The sequence below is a fragment of the Lemur catta genome, chromosome 11 (genome assembly GCF_020740605.2).
Source record: "Lemur catta isolate mLemCat1 chromosome 11, mLemCat1.pri, whole genome shotgun sequence".
In the NCBI taxonomy this organism is placed as follows: Eukaryota; Metazoa; Chordata; class Mammalia; order Primates; family Lemuridae; genus Lemur; species Lemur catta.
In genome coordinates this window covers 36,512,661-36,529,450 of record NC_059138.1, presented here as the reverse complement: position 1 = coordinate 36,529,450, position 16,790 = coordinate 36,512,661, and the positions used below count along the sequence as shown (strand labels likewise).

Below are 16,790 nucleotides of genomic sequence, written 5' to 3'. Positions count from 1 at the left end.
AGGCGTGTGCCACCGTGCCTGGTCCTTTTCATTTTTTTTTTTTTTTTAAAGCAAACTTTCCTAAAGTTGGAAGGAAAAAAATTATTTAACTGGTTTTTGAAAAATAAAAATAATTATGTTTGCATTATTTCTTTTATTTCAAACGATTAAGAGGATTTTTAGAATAAAGCACTAAATTCCTGTGAAAAATTCTTTTCTTCATGCATACCTTTAATATCTGGTAGTCTCTGAGCAGGTTATCCTAGCTATAGGCTATTAGGTTCCTCTAGAATTGGGCACTGGAAGCAGACTCACTGCTCTCCAGTGGTTTTTAAAACCACTGTACAGTAAAATTTGTGTGAATGATCACCAAAATCTTGAGACACTGTTCTTAACCATGTAAGTTGCTGTTGGGCTGCTTTATAACATCAGGACATTTTTTAAAACCTAATTCTGAAATCATTATACTTCATACTACTGAACAGGAGTTTTTGTGGGGAGAACATGAGAGGGGACTTAGTGGTCTAGTGTCTTCAGCATCCTTTTCCCCACCCCCTTTGAAAACATATCTCCAATTCATTTTTAGCATCTGTGCTAAGGGAATAGTTTAGATTTATTTAAATTAAAAGAATCCTTTAATGTTGAGCTGTAAGAATTTTTGTTCATAGATAACTATCACATGTATTTTTCTGATAAAAAAAAGTATATGTGGGTGTTTTCTCTTACATATAATACCATATAATAACAGTTATATCTTACTGAAGTTAGCAGGTTCTGGGTTCCTTGGATGTCTTCATCTGCTTGTTTAATTGCCTTCTCTGCTGCAATCTGAGCCTTTTCTGCTTCTTCCAGAGCTTCCTTTACCATATCTGCAGTGACTTTAACATCTGTTGCACTTTTGCTGAGTAAAAGAATGAGATAATATGTTATCTGTGAATATGAAAAAAATTCTGTCTCAGAAAAGAACACTTCTTTTAAAGAGTAGTCTTCTTGAAATGATCTGGAGAGACTCATACAGGTCATTCTTAGAAATTTCATCGGTTAAAGAAATACTTTTTTACTCCATACTAGATAAAGTAAGCCCCTTAGATGTCATGTCATTAGATACCTGGCTCTTTTAGCTTCTTCTAACAACATCTCGGCTCTAGCAATGTCAGCAGCACTTTGCTGTAGAATAACCTCTACTTGAGAAAGGCTTTCAACACGTTCGCGTATATCTTCTGTCAAGTTCTGCAACTGCTGTGGGGTGCTAGGCATTTCCATTTTCAGTACTTCGTTAGCAACTGCTTCAATGCTGTCCAAATCAGCACTGTCCTCTGTGAAAAGCAAAGATGTCCCCTTAAAGAGGTGAAAGGTCATAGGTGGTTCCCTGTTTCAATCACTTACTAGTCATCCTACTGCATCTACTACTAGCTGGTGAGTTTACATCAAGAGATATCGATTTCCTGTTTAAGAGTTTATAATCCATTTAGGTGAGGAGATGAAGCCTACACACAAAAAAAAACAGCTGCAGACAAGGAGTACTTACTAGCATTTGTTTTAGGCTCGAGTAGTGGGGAAGACTTCATGGAATATGAGGAACTGATCAGGTTTTGTAGGGTGGGTAGTGGGATTTGAAAGAAGAAAGCACATTTCTGGATGGAGAGACAGTAAGGGCACAACATGTTATGTCAAAGTCTAGCGGAGTGAATAGTTCAGATTGTGGAAAACCAGAGAGGCCAGGGTTTAAAGCTGGGACTCAAAGGCCATAAAATCTTTTAATTAAGGTTGGAAGAACAGCTCGGAAACTATTGTAAATGCATACAGAGAGCTGATATTCCTTATAAATTATCTAGATTTAGGAAATTATCAATGAAGACAAGGAGTTTCATATGTCTGGTATGGAAGGTGGTTAAAAAAAAATGACAGAGGTTAAACTTGAGATATGTCAGATCTTCATTCATTTTTAAGCTATGTTTGTATGTGTTTTAAACTGTCGAACATAAAAATGGACCCCAAAGGATTTATTCATAGGAAAATATGTGCTTGAATGATGGCTTCCACAGGATAGTCCCTAAGATATCCTTAGTAAATACTATTGACTCCTTATCAGCCATTCCCCCTCTTTCCTTTGCCTACAGAATACTGATTTTTTTTCCAGGTACCTCCCTCTTCTAAGGTCAGGTAAAAGAACAACTTAGCATTAAATCCTGATTAGTCTGCCAATTATTATACTCACATTCCATTTTCCAGTGATACTTATGCATGAGCATGTATTTCTGGCTAATGAGATTTACAGGGATGACTGCTTAAAGGCTTCTGGGGAAGGTTTCCTCTCTTTTAAAAAGATACAGCAGAGGAATAGGTGGTTTCTTCTTCCATTAGATATTATTTTATGTGAAGTCTGAAATTTGGCAGGCACCTTGTAACCATAAGGAGCTATCTTGAGAACAAAGCTGATATGCTTAAGATGGCAGAGTAGAAAGATGAAGAGTACGTGAGTCCCAGACCCATGAAGCTATCCTACTACTAGACTTCATGTTATGTGAGATAATAAACATCCTTTTTGAGAGTTTTCTGTAACTTACAGCCAAAAATCATCTTTACTGATAACATTTGAGAAAGTTGAGCAGCACTTGTGATCTGGACCACAAATTCTAGAGGTTTTCTTTTTCTCTACAAAACACTTAAGGTACAGAGCTGTTTACCTATGGGTATAATATCCTGTAAATAATAGAATTATGAAGCTTTGAGGGCAATGCCAAAGTAATAAACTCTACTTCTTTAAGATTCTAATGACATTACATGTAATCTCTAACAAATTACAAATTTAGTTCTCACAGTAAATGACTTCTTGATTGGCTGGTTGGGTATCCCATCAGGTATGTATGTATTTGCATAACATTAGAGGAGGTTATTTAATACACATACATAAGCTACAAGAAATAGAAACACTTCTTAACATGGACATTTTTCTTATTTGGAAATGTCACTTAATACCCTATCAGAAATTGATTTTATCTAAACTGCAGATTTGAGTTACGGCCTCTCAGACAGAATCTTGCAGGAATAACGTCTAAAAGTAAAATGAAAACATTTCTTACGGGTCAGAAAGTTTCTGATTTGCTTGATGAGATTCCTCAGATCCTCATTGCTCTTATCCACCTTTTCTTTGGTAGCATTTGTTCTCAACAGAACTTCTTGAGCATTCTGTTTTGCCTCATCTGCCCTTAGTTTTGCTTCAGAGACCTAAATAGTAAGAATAAATTACTCGTGGAACACTTTCACTCTTTCTAAAGCAAACCAAAATATTAGAAATGGCCCAAAGAAACTATGCATTTGGAAGCATGTTTCTGGGAAACAACTTTCTCGCATTCAACAACATATTGATCGTACTGTATTCCCAAACAGACTGAAAGTATTCAGTATATAGATTCCTATACTGTATAGATAGGGCTAGCAGTTAAAATTTTTTCAAGTTTTTAACTCCTCTAAAATATTTGGTGGCCTATAAAATATTCCCTACTTTTTTTGAGGTACCCACATAAATACTTAAGTGTCACTTTAGAAGAGTAAATGCTCAATTGCTTAGTATATTTGTAGTGCAGCTAGAAATGTTTATAATCCTAGACTCATAAGTAACTTGGTTATCTCAAATTATTATCAGTCTAAGATTTGAACTTTTTGCTCTAAAGCATGTGTGTATTCTCCTGTGACTGGAAAAGAAAGCAAATTCTTTTATCTATGAAGAAAATCTCATCTCTGTCTTTGACCTCACAAAAACATGAACTTTCATAGTTGATTGTTCATATTTGATCATGAAATGCCCTTTTCATTTTAGTCAGCATTTAGAATTGACTTCTCCCTCTCAGATCCTCCAGTCTATAGCTGAAAACAAACAAATGTAACAAAAACTGTGGCCGTCCACTGAATTACCATCTTGGAGAGCTGTTCCACTTCAGCCAGGGCACTCAGGACATCTTGGTCAAAGTCCATGGCTTTCTGCCAGGCACTGTGTGCAACAGTGACCAGGCCACTGCAGCCAGGCCCCCCACACTTCTTCTGTCCTTCATCAGTTCTGCAGTTTGGGCCGCCACATTCAGTCTCAGAACACGAGGCCCCTGGAGGCGTTCCACAGGTCTGCAACAAGCCAAGGATCAGGCACAATGGTTCAGATAGTGAGTCTGCTGCAGCATAACAGCTGTGCAGGCCCTGGGTGGCCCTAGAGAAGTGTAGGTGGTCCTCAGCAAGGGTGCGTGAAAACAGTGCTCAGGAGACAGAATGGAGAGAGGAACAAAGAGTTTAGGAATAAGGTAACCTGCTTATTTCCAAGGAAACCATGAAAGTTTGTAACTGCTCATCAATACCTTTTGTCTAAATGAATTAAAATACTATATGAGCTCTATCCAGGGTACAAACCTTATCTACTCTTATCAAGTTGAATTTGGCCAAAGAATGTTGCCACTTTTTCCTAATCAGTTAGATTTAAAAAATAGGCATTGCAAACCTTCTTTGGGCCCAGCACCATGTTAATTGCTCTGGTAAAGAGGATGACATAAAAGGCCTATGCTCTAGCCTTCTAGTAACTTTATATCTAGTTAGGAAGACAGGATCACTCCACCTAAAATAGCCAAGAATAGTTCAGATGCACGAAGTACGAAGGAAAGTAGAAAAAGGAGAGACGGCAGAGGAATGCAGTAGTTGTAGCTGGGAAGGATTTGTTGGCTAGTGGGATTTGAGCAGTGGAAGTGGAAAAAAATTCCACATGTTAAAGAAAACAGTATGAACAAAGGAATAAAGGTGGATGTAGCTTTTCCAAATTACCACCCCCACCAGACATGCATAGAGTTCTCCTTTCTTTTTCTTTTTTTTTTTTTTTTTTATTTCAGCTCATCATGGGGAGAGTTCTCCTTTCTTAACCTACTGGAACTTCTCAAAGATTATCTCCTCTGTCATGGCACACAAATGCAAATTGAGAAAGTACAAGTGTGCTATATGATGGAAAAGGCTGAACAGGAAGAAATTGTATTTATAGCAGTTCTTTTATGGAAGATGTTCATACTGAAAAGAGGCAAAAGATTTACTGCAATGAAAAGCAGTTAACAGAATACTCCCAAACAGGACAAGGAAAGTATTGTTTTTAAGAAGTAAAAAAAAAAAAAAAAAAAAAGGTAGTTTTACAATCAACTCTTTACCCTAATAATTTTAAGATAATTATAATCCCATTACATTTCAAATCATAATTAAAAAATCCTTTCATGTATCTGGTTTACAGTATATGTCAAGTTTATTCTGCATGTTATAGAAGAACATGAGTCTTAATCAAGAAGAGAAATGTAAAACCTCAGGGATACTTTTCTAAAAAATCTGACAGCACACTAGAAGATCTGTTTTGTTTCAGCAGACAGGGCAGACATGAACAAAACAGCATGGGTATCCCCAAAGATAGAGAACTGTAAGTACTTGAAAAAACACAAAAGAACAAAAGTCTATCTCTACACAAAGAAATGGCAGAACGGAACCTATGGAGAGAGTTCTTGTAGAATAATTAACAAAGACAAAAACACAGTAAGAGAAGTGAAGAAGCTGGCTAATCCCTAGGTAGTGTACCGCTGGTAGGGAAGCAGCCACAGAGATGGGCCCACACACATGTAAGGCCAGAGGAACCCTGCCCACCTGCCACCCACTCCTGAGATGCCTCCTGTTGCAAAGCAGAAATCCTCTAGTGTGCTCAGCTGCTTCTCATTGTAGTTCATGGAGATTTTATTTGTGATGACTGGTTTTTTATTAAAATTTGTAAGGAAGAAATCAATACTGAAAGGAAAGACTGAGAGAATTGGCATTTCATGTCCATATATAACAACTCTGTCTACTGGGAGGTGCAATTTACACATTGCTCTAGGCCTTCGCTTTCTTTTGTAATAAATGGTGACAGGAGATCTACTTACTCCCCATTGCCACTAGATGCTGTAAAGTTTCGTAAGATAATGACTATAAAACCTTGCAGGCATCAATAAAATTGGTGACAATACTATACAGTGTGTTTCTATTTCAGAGAAAGCGAGGGTGAGGGGTGGGGGAGTCTCACTAAGAAAGGCTGTAATGAAGTCTGAACTACAGTCTCTTAGCCTGGAAACAGAGGAAGAGTGGAAGAGGGAAGGTGCTAAGACAATGCAAGCCTTAGTCTATACACAATACCCTCCAAATTCTCTCAGATAGGTATCCTTCCATGAAAAACAGTAAGGCAGCAGGGGGAAGAAACAGGCTCAGTTTGGCTTTTTTTTGGCCCTCTGCCTGAGTTTCATTAAATGCACAATTTCATTTGGCTCCAGAGTTACTTTTTAAAAGCTTCTGGGAAAGGGATCTACTTTCTAGGCTGGTTCAGGGTTAATTTTCACCAGGTAAAGTTCCTAGAACAAAGGAACATTTCATCTAACACCCATGGAAAAAAAAATTCTTTTATTCCCTTTAATTTTTTTAGGAAGTCCCTTCTAGAATTATTCTGAATTCCTCCTCTGAGATAGATTTTGCACTTTAAATCAGAAAAAAAAAAAAAACCCATGTCCACAGTTGTATAAAAAAGGTCAAGTTGCAATAAGATGTCACGAGTTGATACAACTGAATGGGAAAGTAGTCACGACTCTTTGGTTGTGTAGCACAAACAGCTGGAAGGGGGAAGGCTGGAAACCCACAGGCTTTTAATCTTGGCTTGGTCATGGATACCCCATACCATGGCCCAGAGACCTGAACCTGGGAGTTTCATTCCTGCTGATTCATTTGCAAACTGAACAACATTAAAGACAAAGTAGGGTGCTTTTTTTCCAGAAAGTGAGGCCAAACCCCTAAACCTTACCATTTCAGCAGCAGCTGAAAGGTCCAGGCTTTGTAGTTTGCCTGCCAGTTCATCAAGAAGGCGCGCCTGTTCCTCTTGTTTTTCCCTGAACTGGGACTCTCGCTCCAACATCAAGTCCTCTACTCTGTCTCTAGTGAGAACTGACTGCTCCACGGTGTTGTTGGGCTCTGTGGTGGAGGCATTAACCCTCTCCTCTGCCTCAAGAGACATCTGGAAATACTTGGTAATGCTATCCAAGGCTCCTAGGGCAGGAAATGAAATTTCCCACAGTTAATCTCATTGTACCACATTTCCTCACCAAGCAAGGTCCATATTTGGTGTATTCTGGCCCTACATTTACTGTAAAATTCAAGAAAGAAAATATTTATGAAGAAGTATAGTTTTCTTTTCATGACCAATGAATATATTTTGTCCCATTAGCACCTAGTCTGGCTCTGGAGGATGCCAAACACCTGGGTGAAAAATGAAAAATTAAGTCAATCATGCAGATGCTTTTTCTATGCACAAGCAAACATCCAGTTCTTTTTAAATAGCTGATGTCAGGCAGCCTGTAGACTATATGCCCAGATGATTTTTTCCCTTTTCTCAGGTTATGCAGATCCACTCAATGACTAGTACAGTCAGCCCTCTGTATACGTGGGCTCCACATCCATGGATTCAACCAACCCTGGATGGAAAATATTAAAAAAAAAAAAAAAAAAAAAAATGGATGGCCGTGTCTGTACTGAACATATACAGACTTTTTCTTGTCATTATTCCCTAAACAATATACTATTTTACATAGCATTTACATTGTATTAGGTATTATAAGTAATCTAGAGATGATTTAAAAGTATATGCAGGATGTGCCCAGGTTATATGCAAACACTACACTATTTTTTATAAGGAACTTGAGCTTTTGTGGATTTTGGTATCCATCGTGGGTCCTGGAACCAATCCCCCCATGGAGAATGAGGGACGACTGTATTATCTAAAAACAGTGTGACATGTTTTGGCTTTAGGAACTTAGTGGGGGAAAAAAAGCAGTCATGCATAAAACAGGATGGATAGCATGATCTAACATATTTCTACTTTCTTTTGCTTTTTGGGGAGGGTCCTATGTAGCCTACAATGTTAATAAATGAAGGATTTGCAAAAGTTATTTCCAGACTAAGCAACATTCTTGAATGTAAAAGGATTTGCTGAAGTATCAACTTAATAACTACTTCTTTCCAAGAAAAGGCCAGGGAGTTAGTTAAACCACTAACTGGAAAAATCAGGAAATGGATACTGTTCTAGTACAACTATTGCCACTCACTCTGTAGGACCTTTGCTGTGTCTCTTAGTTTCTCTGGGCCCCAAGTCCCACATTTGTAAAATGGGGAACTTTAATCCTCATTTGTGCCAGAGACTCAATGAGCAAAAGCTTTACAATTATTAGAAAGCACTTAATTTTTTTCTGAAACTGCTATATTAAAATGTTAGATAGATGGTTAAGTCCATTGTCCAGGACTGAGTATTTGCACAAAAAATGCTCACCCCGAATATCTGAGTTTTTGATAAATTCCAATTGTTCAGCAAGTTCTTTCACAGTGTTGTCCAGGGTTTCTGCTTCTGTCTGTAGAGAATCCAGTTCTTTGGCTGTGCTGTTGCTTTGGGAAGCTGTGTCAGATAATTTCACTTCTACTTCAGTCATCTTTTCTATAACATCTTTGGTTAGTTTTCTGTAAAGAGAAAGGTAAGCTTACTTATGTAAAATAAACCAAAGAGGAATTTTAAAGTTTCATTTTTAGGGGCCGGGCGCAGTGGCTCACGCCTTGTAATCTTAGCACTCTGTGAGGCCAAGGCGGGAGGATCGTTTGAGCTCAGGAGTTCAAGACCAGCCTGAGCAAGAGCAAGACCTCGTCTCTACTAAAAAATAGAAAGAAATTAGCTGGACAACTAAAAAATATATAGAAAAAATTAGCCGGGCATGGTGGCACATGCCTGTAGTCCCAGCTCCTCGGGAGGCTGAGGCAGGAGGATTGCTTGAGCCCAGGAGTTTGAGGTTGCTGTGAGCTAGGCTAACGCCACAGCACTCTAGCCTGGGCAACAGAGTGAGACTCTGTCTCAAAAAAAATAAATAAATGAAGTTTCATTTTTATATCTCTACTAATATTGTATCTATTAATATTCTGTAATTTTAAACCAATTAAGTTATTTGTAATAATCCATCTCTAAGTTTTATTCTCCTTGTCATAAAAGATTATATTAAATCTAACTATTTTTCTTTTTTCAAAGATTTTGAAGTAAAAGACAAAAGTACCACCTGGCCGTGTTGTGGAAGATAGGCCATTTGAGGGATTCCAAATCTCTGCTGTAGCATGAACACAGGTCAGAGTGTGGAGTTCCAGCTCCATGCACAAGCATCTTACAATTGTGAAAACTCAAAAGACATAATTGACTCCACTGCAGAATTATGCCTTGCAGCTAACTGCCAAAAAACATTCTCCTCTGAGCCTCAGGGGTCTCCTTTGAGATAGAACATGCAGAGAGGAAGCCTATAGCCCCACTACAAAGACAATAGGAGCCACCCAAATCACCTTTTCATGCATTCCCCTCTTAAGCAAGGTTCCACCAAAGGAGCCTCCTTCTTCCACCAATAAACAACCCTTTTATTTTTTATAAGAAAGGAGGTAGTACCTACTGAGAATGATATATGATAAACATTTAGCTTTTACAATATTTCATTTGAAACTTAAACTCAACTGCATTTTGTTCCGTACCTTCAAATCTCCAAACCATAACCCAATTCAAAGAAAAAGTACTTGAAGGGATCATTTGATGTGGTAGAGTAAATCACATTTTATAAAAACAATGATTTTTTTCCTGAGAATAATATAGTTTTTTTTCAGTGCTTTGCTTTTATTAATCAGGTGATTCATAGACAGTTTTCCATTCTTCTCAGGTTTCATAAAATGTTACAATTTTTAAAACAGTCAAATCTAACATTTTTTTTTTTAAATAAGGCTACTTTGGTTCCTTAAACATGCCTCCTCACATAGTGTGTGGAAAAGATGAACAAAACTAGTTTTCCTGAGTTTATTACAATCTATTTAGTTAATTGGATAGTCAGGGTAGAAACAGAGCCATTTCAGGACTGTAATCTCTCCTCTGGCAGGCTCTCAAAGGACACCAGATTTTTTCCTTCTCCCAGAGATGCATGAGACCCAGGGCAAGAATGGTTTTCTAAAAGGGCTTGCACTTATACCATGGCCTTCCAAAACTTGTGATTGCTGCACATTAGGAGGCTTAGTCTTTTTAACGAGGTAAAATGCTTCATTACATGCATTGACATTTCCTAACATCCTGGTTAACCACATGGTCTTCGGCACAAAACCTGAGGCTTGAAATCAAGGGACCAGTTATTTTAAATTTAGAAGTTCTAGGAAAGACCTGCAAGTCACTTGAGCTAATGTCAGCTGTTCTCCTGCTTCTCATGTATTCATGAGATGAAAAGTCCTTCTGCCTTCTTAAAGATGCTGATTAAAGTCCCATCACATGCAAAAAATGTTACTGTAATTTCACAATGTAAAATCACCTTCTCAGTGTACAGGATTTAGCTGTGAAGCACTCCCCTCGCTCAGGCCTAGATGGTGAGTCAGCAATAAAAAACCAGCTGGGGAAACAAATGCTTCATACCCTTTCCAGTTTTGTCCTTCAGCTCTTAGGTCTTACTGTGCTGTTTTGGGGAGTTCTTTTTTGCAAAGGTATGTTTGGGGGCAGGAGAGATGAGGCTGGGAAAAAGGGTAGAAAAATGATCCCTGAGAAGTTCGCCATCACTCAGGTCAATTCTCTTGGCTTCCAGTCACAAAATAAACACTCTCCAATCAGAGAGATGATTACCCAGAGAATGGCCACTGACTATAACACTCACACATTCTATACTGCGGAATTCTGGTCCCCACTGATGTGCCAACATTCACTCGCCCAAATGCCCAGAGTCAAGATGCTGGAAAATAAACGGCCCAGAATCTGTTTTCACTCACAGGACTACCCCAAACCTTCTGATGGGGAGCACCATGCCAGGAAACTATTCATAAAGTTGAAAAAAATATTGTGAGTTGTTACTCCGGCTCATTAACTACTTACTCTGCTTCCTCAAAGAGATTCCCAATGTTTTTCAGTGGCTCTGCTGCTGGGCTCTGTGCCAGGATGTCTTTTATCTCGCTGACTTTCTTCTCTACCGAGTCCATAGTCTCTCGGTAAGGCCCGATCACACCACTGATCTTCAAGGCCTTGGCTTTCTCCAGGAATTTGTGGGTCCTGTTGGTCAGCTCGGCAATGATCACATCCCAGAGAGCAAAGCACTGGTGGCAGGGGGTGCAGTCAGGGAAGACCCCCGAGTACCCTCGCGTGCACTTGTCACAGCGTGGACCCTCGACACCCTCCACACAGACACACTGGCCTGTCGACTGGTCACACTGTGGCGTCTCGATGCCCCTGGGGTCACAGTCACAGGCTAGAAGGGAAACAGACATGCAAGCTGATCTACTTGATCATGAACCTCAGTGACAAGATTTGGCATTTAGAATCCTCATTTGCTATTAAAATAGGAAGGTGTCAACCATCAATGACGCTTTACCAACAGCTCCTGTAGAGACTGTAGCAGCTTCTTCCAGCATATGCATGCCCTTAACTCTTGCTAACCCCTTCTTAATCATAATCATAATCATTTAAAAATTCACAGCTAACACTTATTGAATACTTACCACGTGACAGGCATTGTAGACATGTTTTACATGCATCTCATTTAATCCTCACAATAACCCTATGGGATAGGTGAGGCATAGAGAGATTGTGTAATATGCCCCAAGTCTCACAGCAAGGAAAAGGCCGACCCAGGATTCAGATTCAGCGCTTTCCACCCCCAGAGTCTGTGCTCTTAACCTCGGTCCTGCCTCTGCCTCCCCTTTACTCTGCTTTCCCCACAGACCATGACAGCACAGACAATTCAGGTTACATCCTGATGACATCAGCCATCTGGCGTAAGATGCACCATAAACCAGCAGCTCCTAACATAACTGATCGTATCTCATCACTAATGAACAGTGTTAATACTTGGTGAAACACAATAAATGATCAAAAGAAAGCTAAATCCCAAAGAGGTTACAGGAATTCTGAGTATCCAGTTGAAAGGCTTTCAACTAAGTATAATCTCATCTGTGGGTGTCTGCCATTGTGGTAACCACTCCCAGCACTACAGGCACAGGCTCATAAAATGTCAGAAGGGATCCTGAGAGCCATTCAGTCTTGACCTCTCCTGGGCCCAGTAGGGTTGACATCTTATGCAGAGCCAAATGGCACAGGGTAAAAATCATGCATGGTACGGGGTAAAAGTCAGTGTTCTTGGCCAATAGCTGTGGCTGAGATAACTTATCACAATGTCTGTGCTGTTGACCCTGGCTTAGAGTCCCAAATCTCAGGTGACCAAATCACTATTATATCAACACCTGTCATTTCACAGTATTTGTATAGTGTTTGAGCAACAAAAGGCCTGTACACACATCTTATCGCTGGCCTTACAGCCATTCTGGGAAAAGTTGGGGAATAAATAGATTAAAATCTTACTTCCCTAACTAGATTGCGTACTCTGGGCAGGGACATGTCTTAATCCATTTTTTCTGTCTCAGCATGGGGCACGGGGTTAACTTGCAATTGGAGTTCTACAGTTTGCCAAACAAGGCCTTAACCTCATTTCAGTATAGCTATATTACATACCTTTATAAAAGAAAATAATCCTCCTAAAATGTAGTGTCAACTGTGGCAAAGCAGAACAGATTCATAATCTCAGATACCTTTATCAAATCTTCTTGGGACAATAGCTGTGATTTGCCTCTGGAAGACTTTCTAATGGAACATCTTCCAGAACTAGTTATACCGATGGTCCTGAGAGCTGCTCACAACACCTCCATCCTCAACACGCAGAGATATGTTTGTGGCCCGTCCCACTCACTTGACCCTCGCAATACCCTATCTCATATTGCCGTTTATCTTTTGATTACCTTTGGTGGCCAACTACGTTCCAAGTTCTCGAGTGGCAAGTCTGAGGTCAGCATCATGGTTAATTAAGAGCACAAGCTGTGGACTGAGGGTGTAAATCTCGCCTTCCCCACAGACCAGCAGTGTGACGCTGGGCAATCAGGAAACCAAGGCATGGCTTCCACATTTGTAACAGGGGGTAATGATTACACCTACCTCGTAAGATTGCTTTCAGGATAAAATAATAACTATAAACTGCTTAAAAGAACATCTGGTCTATAGTAAGCATTTAATAGTTTTTATTACTGCTTTCTATGTCCCTACAAGTGTCTGGTGGTCTCCTGCCCAGGGTGTTGCTTGATCAGATTTCCATTGGATAAAGGGGGGAAAAAAAGTACATGTTTATGCATGTGCCAAAATATCATGATTATTGAAAAATTTGAAGTTCAGAATATTTCATTGCTCAACCTTTAGGATTTTAAAACATAAGTTTCCTTGGTTAATCCTTAGGATTTCAAAACTAAAACTTAGGTGGGTTTCTTTTTGTTTTTGTTTTTTTTTGTAAACATTATTTCTTTCTAGGCACTTTAGGTATGTTTCATTTTTCCTGTGTTTGGGGGAACATTCCTATACTGAGTCAGGAAGCAGCTTAGGCAAATTGTGAATAACTTTAACTGTGATCCCTACATCATTAGTTCTATGACATGTTCCTTGAAAAACGGGATGGACCCGTGATTAAGGTTAATTTGGGGAATTCTATATCCCCCTCTTGAAGATTAAAAACAAGTATCAGGGCCCGGCACAGTGGGTCACGCCTGTAATCTTAGCACTCTGGAAGGCTAAGGTGGGAGGACTGCTTGAGCTCAGGAGTTCAAGACCAGCCTGAGCAAGAACGAGACCCCATATCTCTACAAATGTTAGAAAAATTAGCCTGCTGTGGCATGTGCCTGTAGTCCCAGCTACTCAAGAGGAGACTGAGGCAGGAGGATTGCTTGAACCCAGGAATTTGAGGTTGCTGTGAGCTACGATGATGCCATGCCACTCCACTCTACCCACCACTCCACTCTACCCGGGGCAACAGAGTGAGATTCTGTCTCAAAACAAACCCCCCCCCCAATGTTAGCATGTTAAAGACTCAGAGGAGTTCTGCAGGAGAAACCTTGTTTCACATTGTTTTTACCAGTTGTGTCCCAAACTCATTTCACCACGCGATCTTTTCTTAGTGGAGTACCTGGTAACACCCCAGAGAAATGATGAGAAAGGCTTGGGAAAACCATTACTTTCATCAATTTCTGAGGTCAGACCAGGAAGAACTTAGTTAATGCTGTACCTGAAAAGCTTACGTTGTTTAGATTTTGGGAATAGATTTCTGTATCACTTAGTGAAATTCAGTCATCTTCCAGAAAGCTAAATGTCACCTGTGCCCTAGACTCTCAGACTTGGGTGTGCATCACAGTCACCTGGAGGGCTCATGAAACACCACTGCTGGGTCCCCACTCTTCCACCCCCAGATTCTGATTCAGTAGGCCTGAGTGGGGCCGAGAATTTGCATTTCTAACAAGTTCCTGGGAGATGCTGATGTTCAGGGTTACCAGACCCCATTTTGAGGAATACTGAGTTATTTTCCCAGCTGTTTCTGCCTGCCTTTCGTATGTTAGAGTGTGTGTGTGAGTGAGAGAGGAGAGCGTGCGCTTGCACCTTCAAAGCGTGGTGCTGGGGCAGAATCACGACTTTGGAAGTTTACCAATGTAGGCTGATGCACAAACCTAAGGACTTACGTAATAGAGGAAGAAATGATGCCATTTGTAATAAACGAGATTACTTTGCTCCTAGCCTGCAGGCTCCAGCCAGTGGTCAGAGTGGACAGCGTATGGGGCCTCTCAGAAGGTGACACAATAAACCACCTTTGGGGGCCGACTTACCTACCCCCGCGTCTCCCTTAGGCTTAAGACAACTGAGGCAGATGCTGCCCGTGCTTTTGGTTTGCTTAGCAAACCATTTCTTTCCCATAGGTGATACAAAGATACGCTTCAGTTCAGTCCTAAATAGGTTTTCACTGGATTCATGCTTGGGGCAAGGGATGTATCCATAAACATTTTAATTTCTCTGATACTTTTTATTTCACTCTAAAGGCATGTCTTGCTCTCAATTTATGTCACAGGCATCTTTCAGGGGAAAACACCAGCCCAACACTGTAGCACTTAAAAGGCAGATAAGGCTTCCCTCCTTATCTGGCCAAGGGAGTTTAGTCTGGGCAAGAATTCCAACTCCAGCTCTCTCTAGAAGACAACAGCCAGTTCAGCTGAACTGACCAACATTCCTTTCCCCTAACTGAAAAGTGCATTGTCAAATTTCACAGATGACTGGATTGCAGTTTTGTCACTGAAAAGTCAGACTTGAGTTCTCTCTGGAAAGGCACCAAAAGACTATTTTAAAATGCATCAGGTTTTGATTTCAAACTGAAGCTGCGAACTGCTAAAGCTCCTATGGACGTGTTCTTCCTTCCTTGCCTACTGAATTTCCAGAATTGCTTCTCTTAGGGTTACCTGGGAGGCAAGTACCAGAAGGGCCCACCTTTACAACCTTATGTAATAAATAATAAAAAGACCCCCAAAGAATATTTTCCAGTGAAACTGCAACACTTGCGTGGCTGAACCAGAAAGGTCAGTTCACACTGGACAATTTAAAACTTCATGGACACTAACACTACGCAGGGGATTCTCCAATCAACTCTCACACACACCAGTATCTAAAAGACTACAAACCAACAATGCAGGCTGTAGCTGACACGGTCCAGTGGGGTTTCTCCTCTCTTACGTGAAAGGGATCAGAGTCCAAGTGACCTGGAGGCACAGTGTTGCTTGAAGAAATTGGATTATGTGGCAAAGAATCAAAAACTTTCTCTTGGAAAGGAGAGTGCATATATAGCAAAAGTTGTTGCCTGATCTTTAAGATGAACAAATCATGAAGATGAAGAATAGCACTTTAAAAATGAGACAATCATTTTAATGAGCCATAAGAATTCTATTTTCATCTATAAATATACTCTCTGTTGTGGCCAGTAAGTTTCCTCTATTTTTACTAAGTTTTATCCTTTAAAACCTGATTCCTAAGAGGTAGATAAATAAAGGATATTGCAACAATTTTAAAGCTGTTGAGGCCCAGAGGGAAATATTAGCAGATCAATGCCAGAGTGGAGAACAGTCTCTGTACCTATTTATCAGACAGACCTAACTTTCCTGCTTGGTTTATATCCCTCCCTCTCCTCCTCCACACTTCCTCTGCCCGTTGAACAAAGTCCTCCCTCAATGGCCTGCCATTTAAGGCTTTGCACAATTTGGTGAAACCAAATCTCCCCATGACTCTCCAGCTAAGACTTTTCTTGAGGGTACTTCCCATAGCCTTGCTGCTACATGCTGTCCTTACTATCCTTTAACGCGAACAATAATTTCCTCTCTCAATACCAGCTGTCAGTGAGGACCCAGCACGCCTGTGGAATGAGCAGGGACACTGGGCCACACCGGCCTGGTTTCAGAGCCCAGCTGTTCCTCACTCGAGGTATATCTGGGCAAGTCACTTAACCTCTCTGAGTCTGAGATTTGTCAACTGTGAAATGAAGATATTTACCCCCATAGGCCATTTGCTCTAAGGAGAAAATTCAGAATATGCATATGACATGCCTGAAAGTGATTTTCTGTAAATGGCCACTAGATCTAAACTTTTCCATGAAACCTTCCCTAATGACTCCAGTTCCTACTCATCTTGCCCTCTTCTGACAACCAAAAAGGTCTGCACCACTGGTTTCCTGCTCTCTGCTGTTCTGTTAAAGTACCCCATTTCCCCAAATAGCCTGCAAGTGCCTGTCATTCAGCTGTCAGTCATTCTCCATGTTTACTCCCCACTATGCACCACTGGTCACTCAGTGCTGGGTCGATTTATCCACCTTTCCCTTGGAAACCTAAGTGTGCTTTGGGTCAGA

At 40.3% G+C, this 16,790-nt stretch overlaps 1 protein-coding gene across 1 annotated transcript in view; it reads right to left on the bottom strand.

The window, feature by feature from the left end:
• LAMB1 (laminin subunit beta 1) overlaps positions 1 to 16,790 on the bottom strand; it is a 68,503-nt gene that overhangs the window by 4,049 nt on the left and 47,664 nt on the right. The window contains exons 25-31 of the mRNA XM_045565434.1: positions 10,922 to 11,291; positions 8,330 to 8,514; positions 6,812 to 7,053; positions 3,895 to 4,098; positions 3,063 to 3,207; positions 1,088 to 1,295; positions 739 to 880 (exon numbers count right to left, since the gene is read on the bottom strand). Coding sequence (XP_045421390.1) covers positions 739 to 880; positions 1,088 to 1,295; positions 3,063 to 3,207; positions 3,895 to 4,098; positions 6,812 to 7,053; positions 8,330 to 8,514; positions 10,922 to 11,291 — 1,496 coding nt within the window. The remainder of the gene's footprint in view (positions 1 to 738; positions 881 to 1,087; positions 1,296 to 3,062; positions 3,208 to 3,894; positions 4,099 to 6,811; positions 7,054 to 8,329; positions 8,515 to 10,921; positions 11,292 to 16,790) is intronic.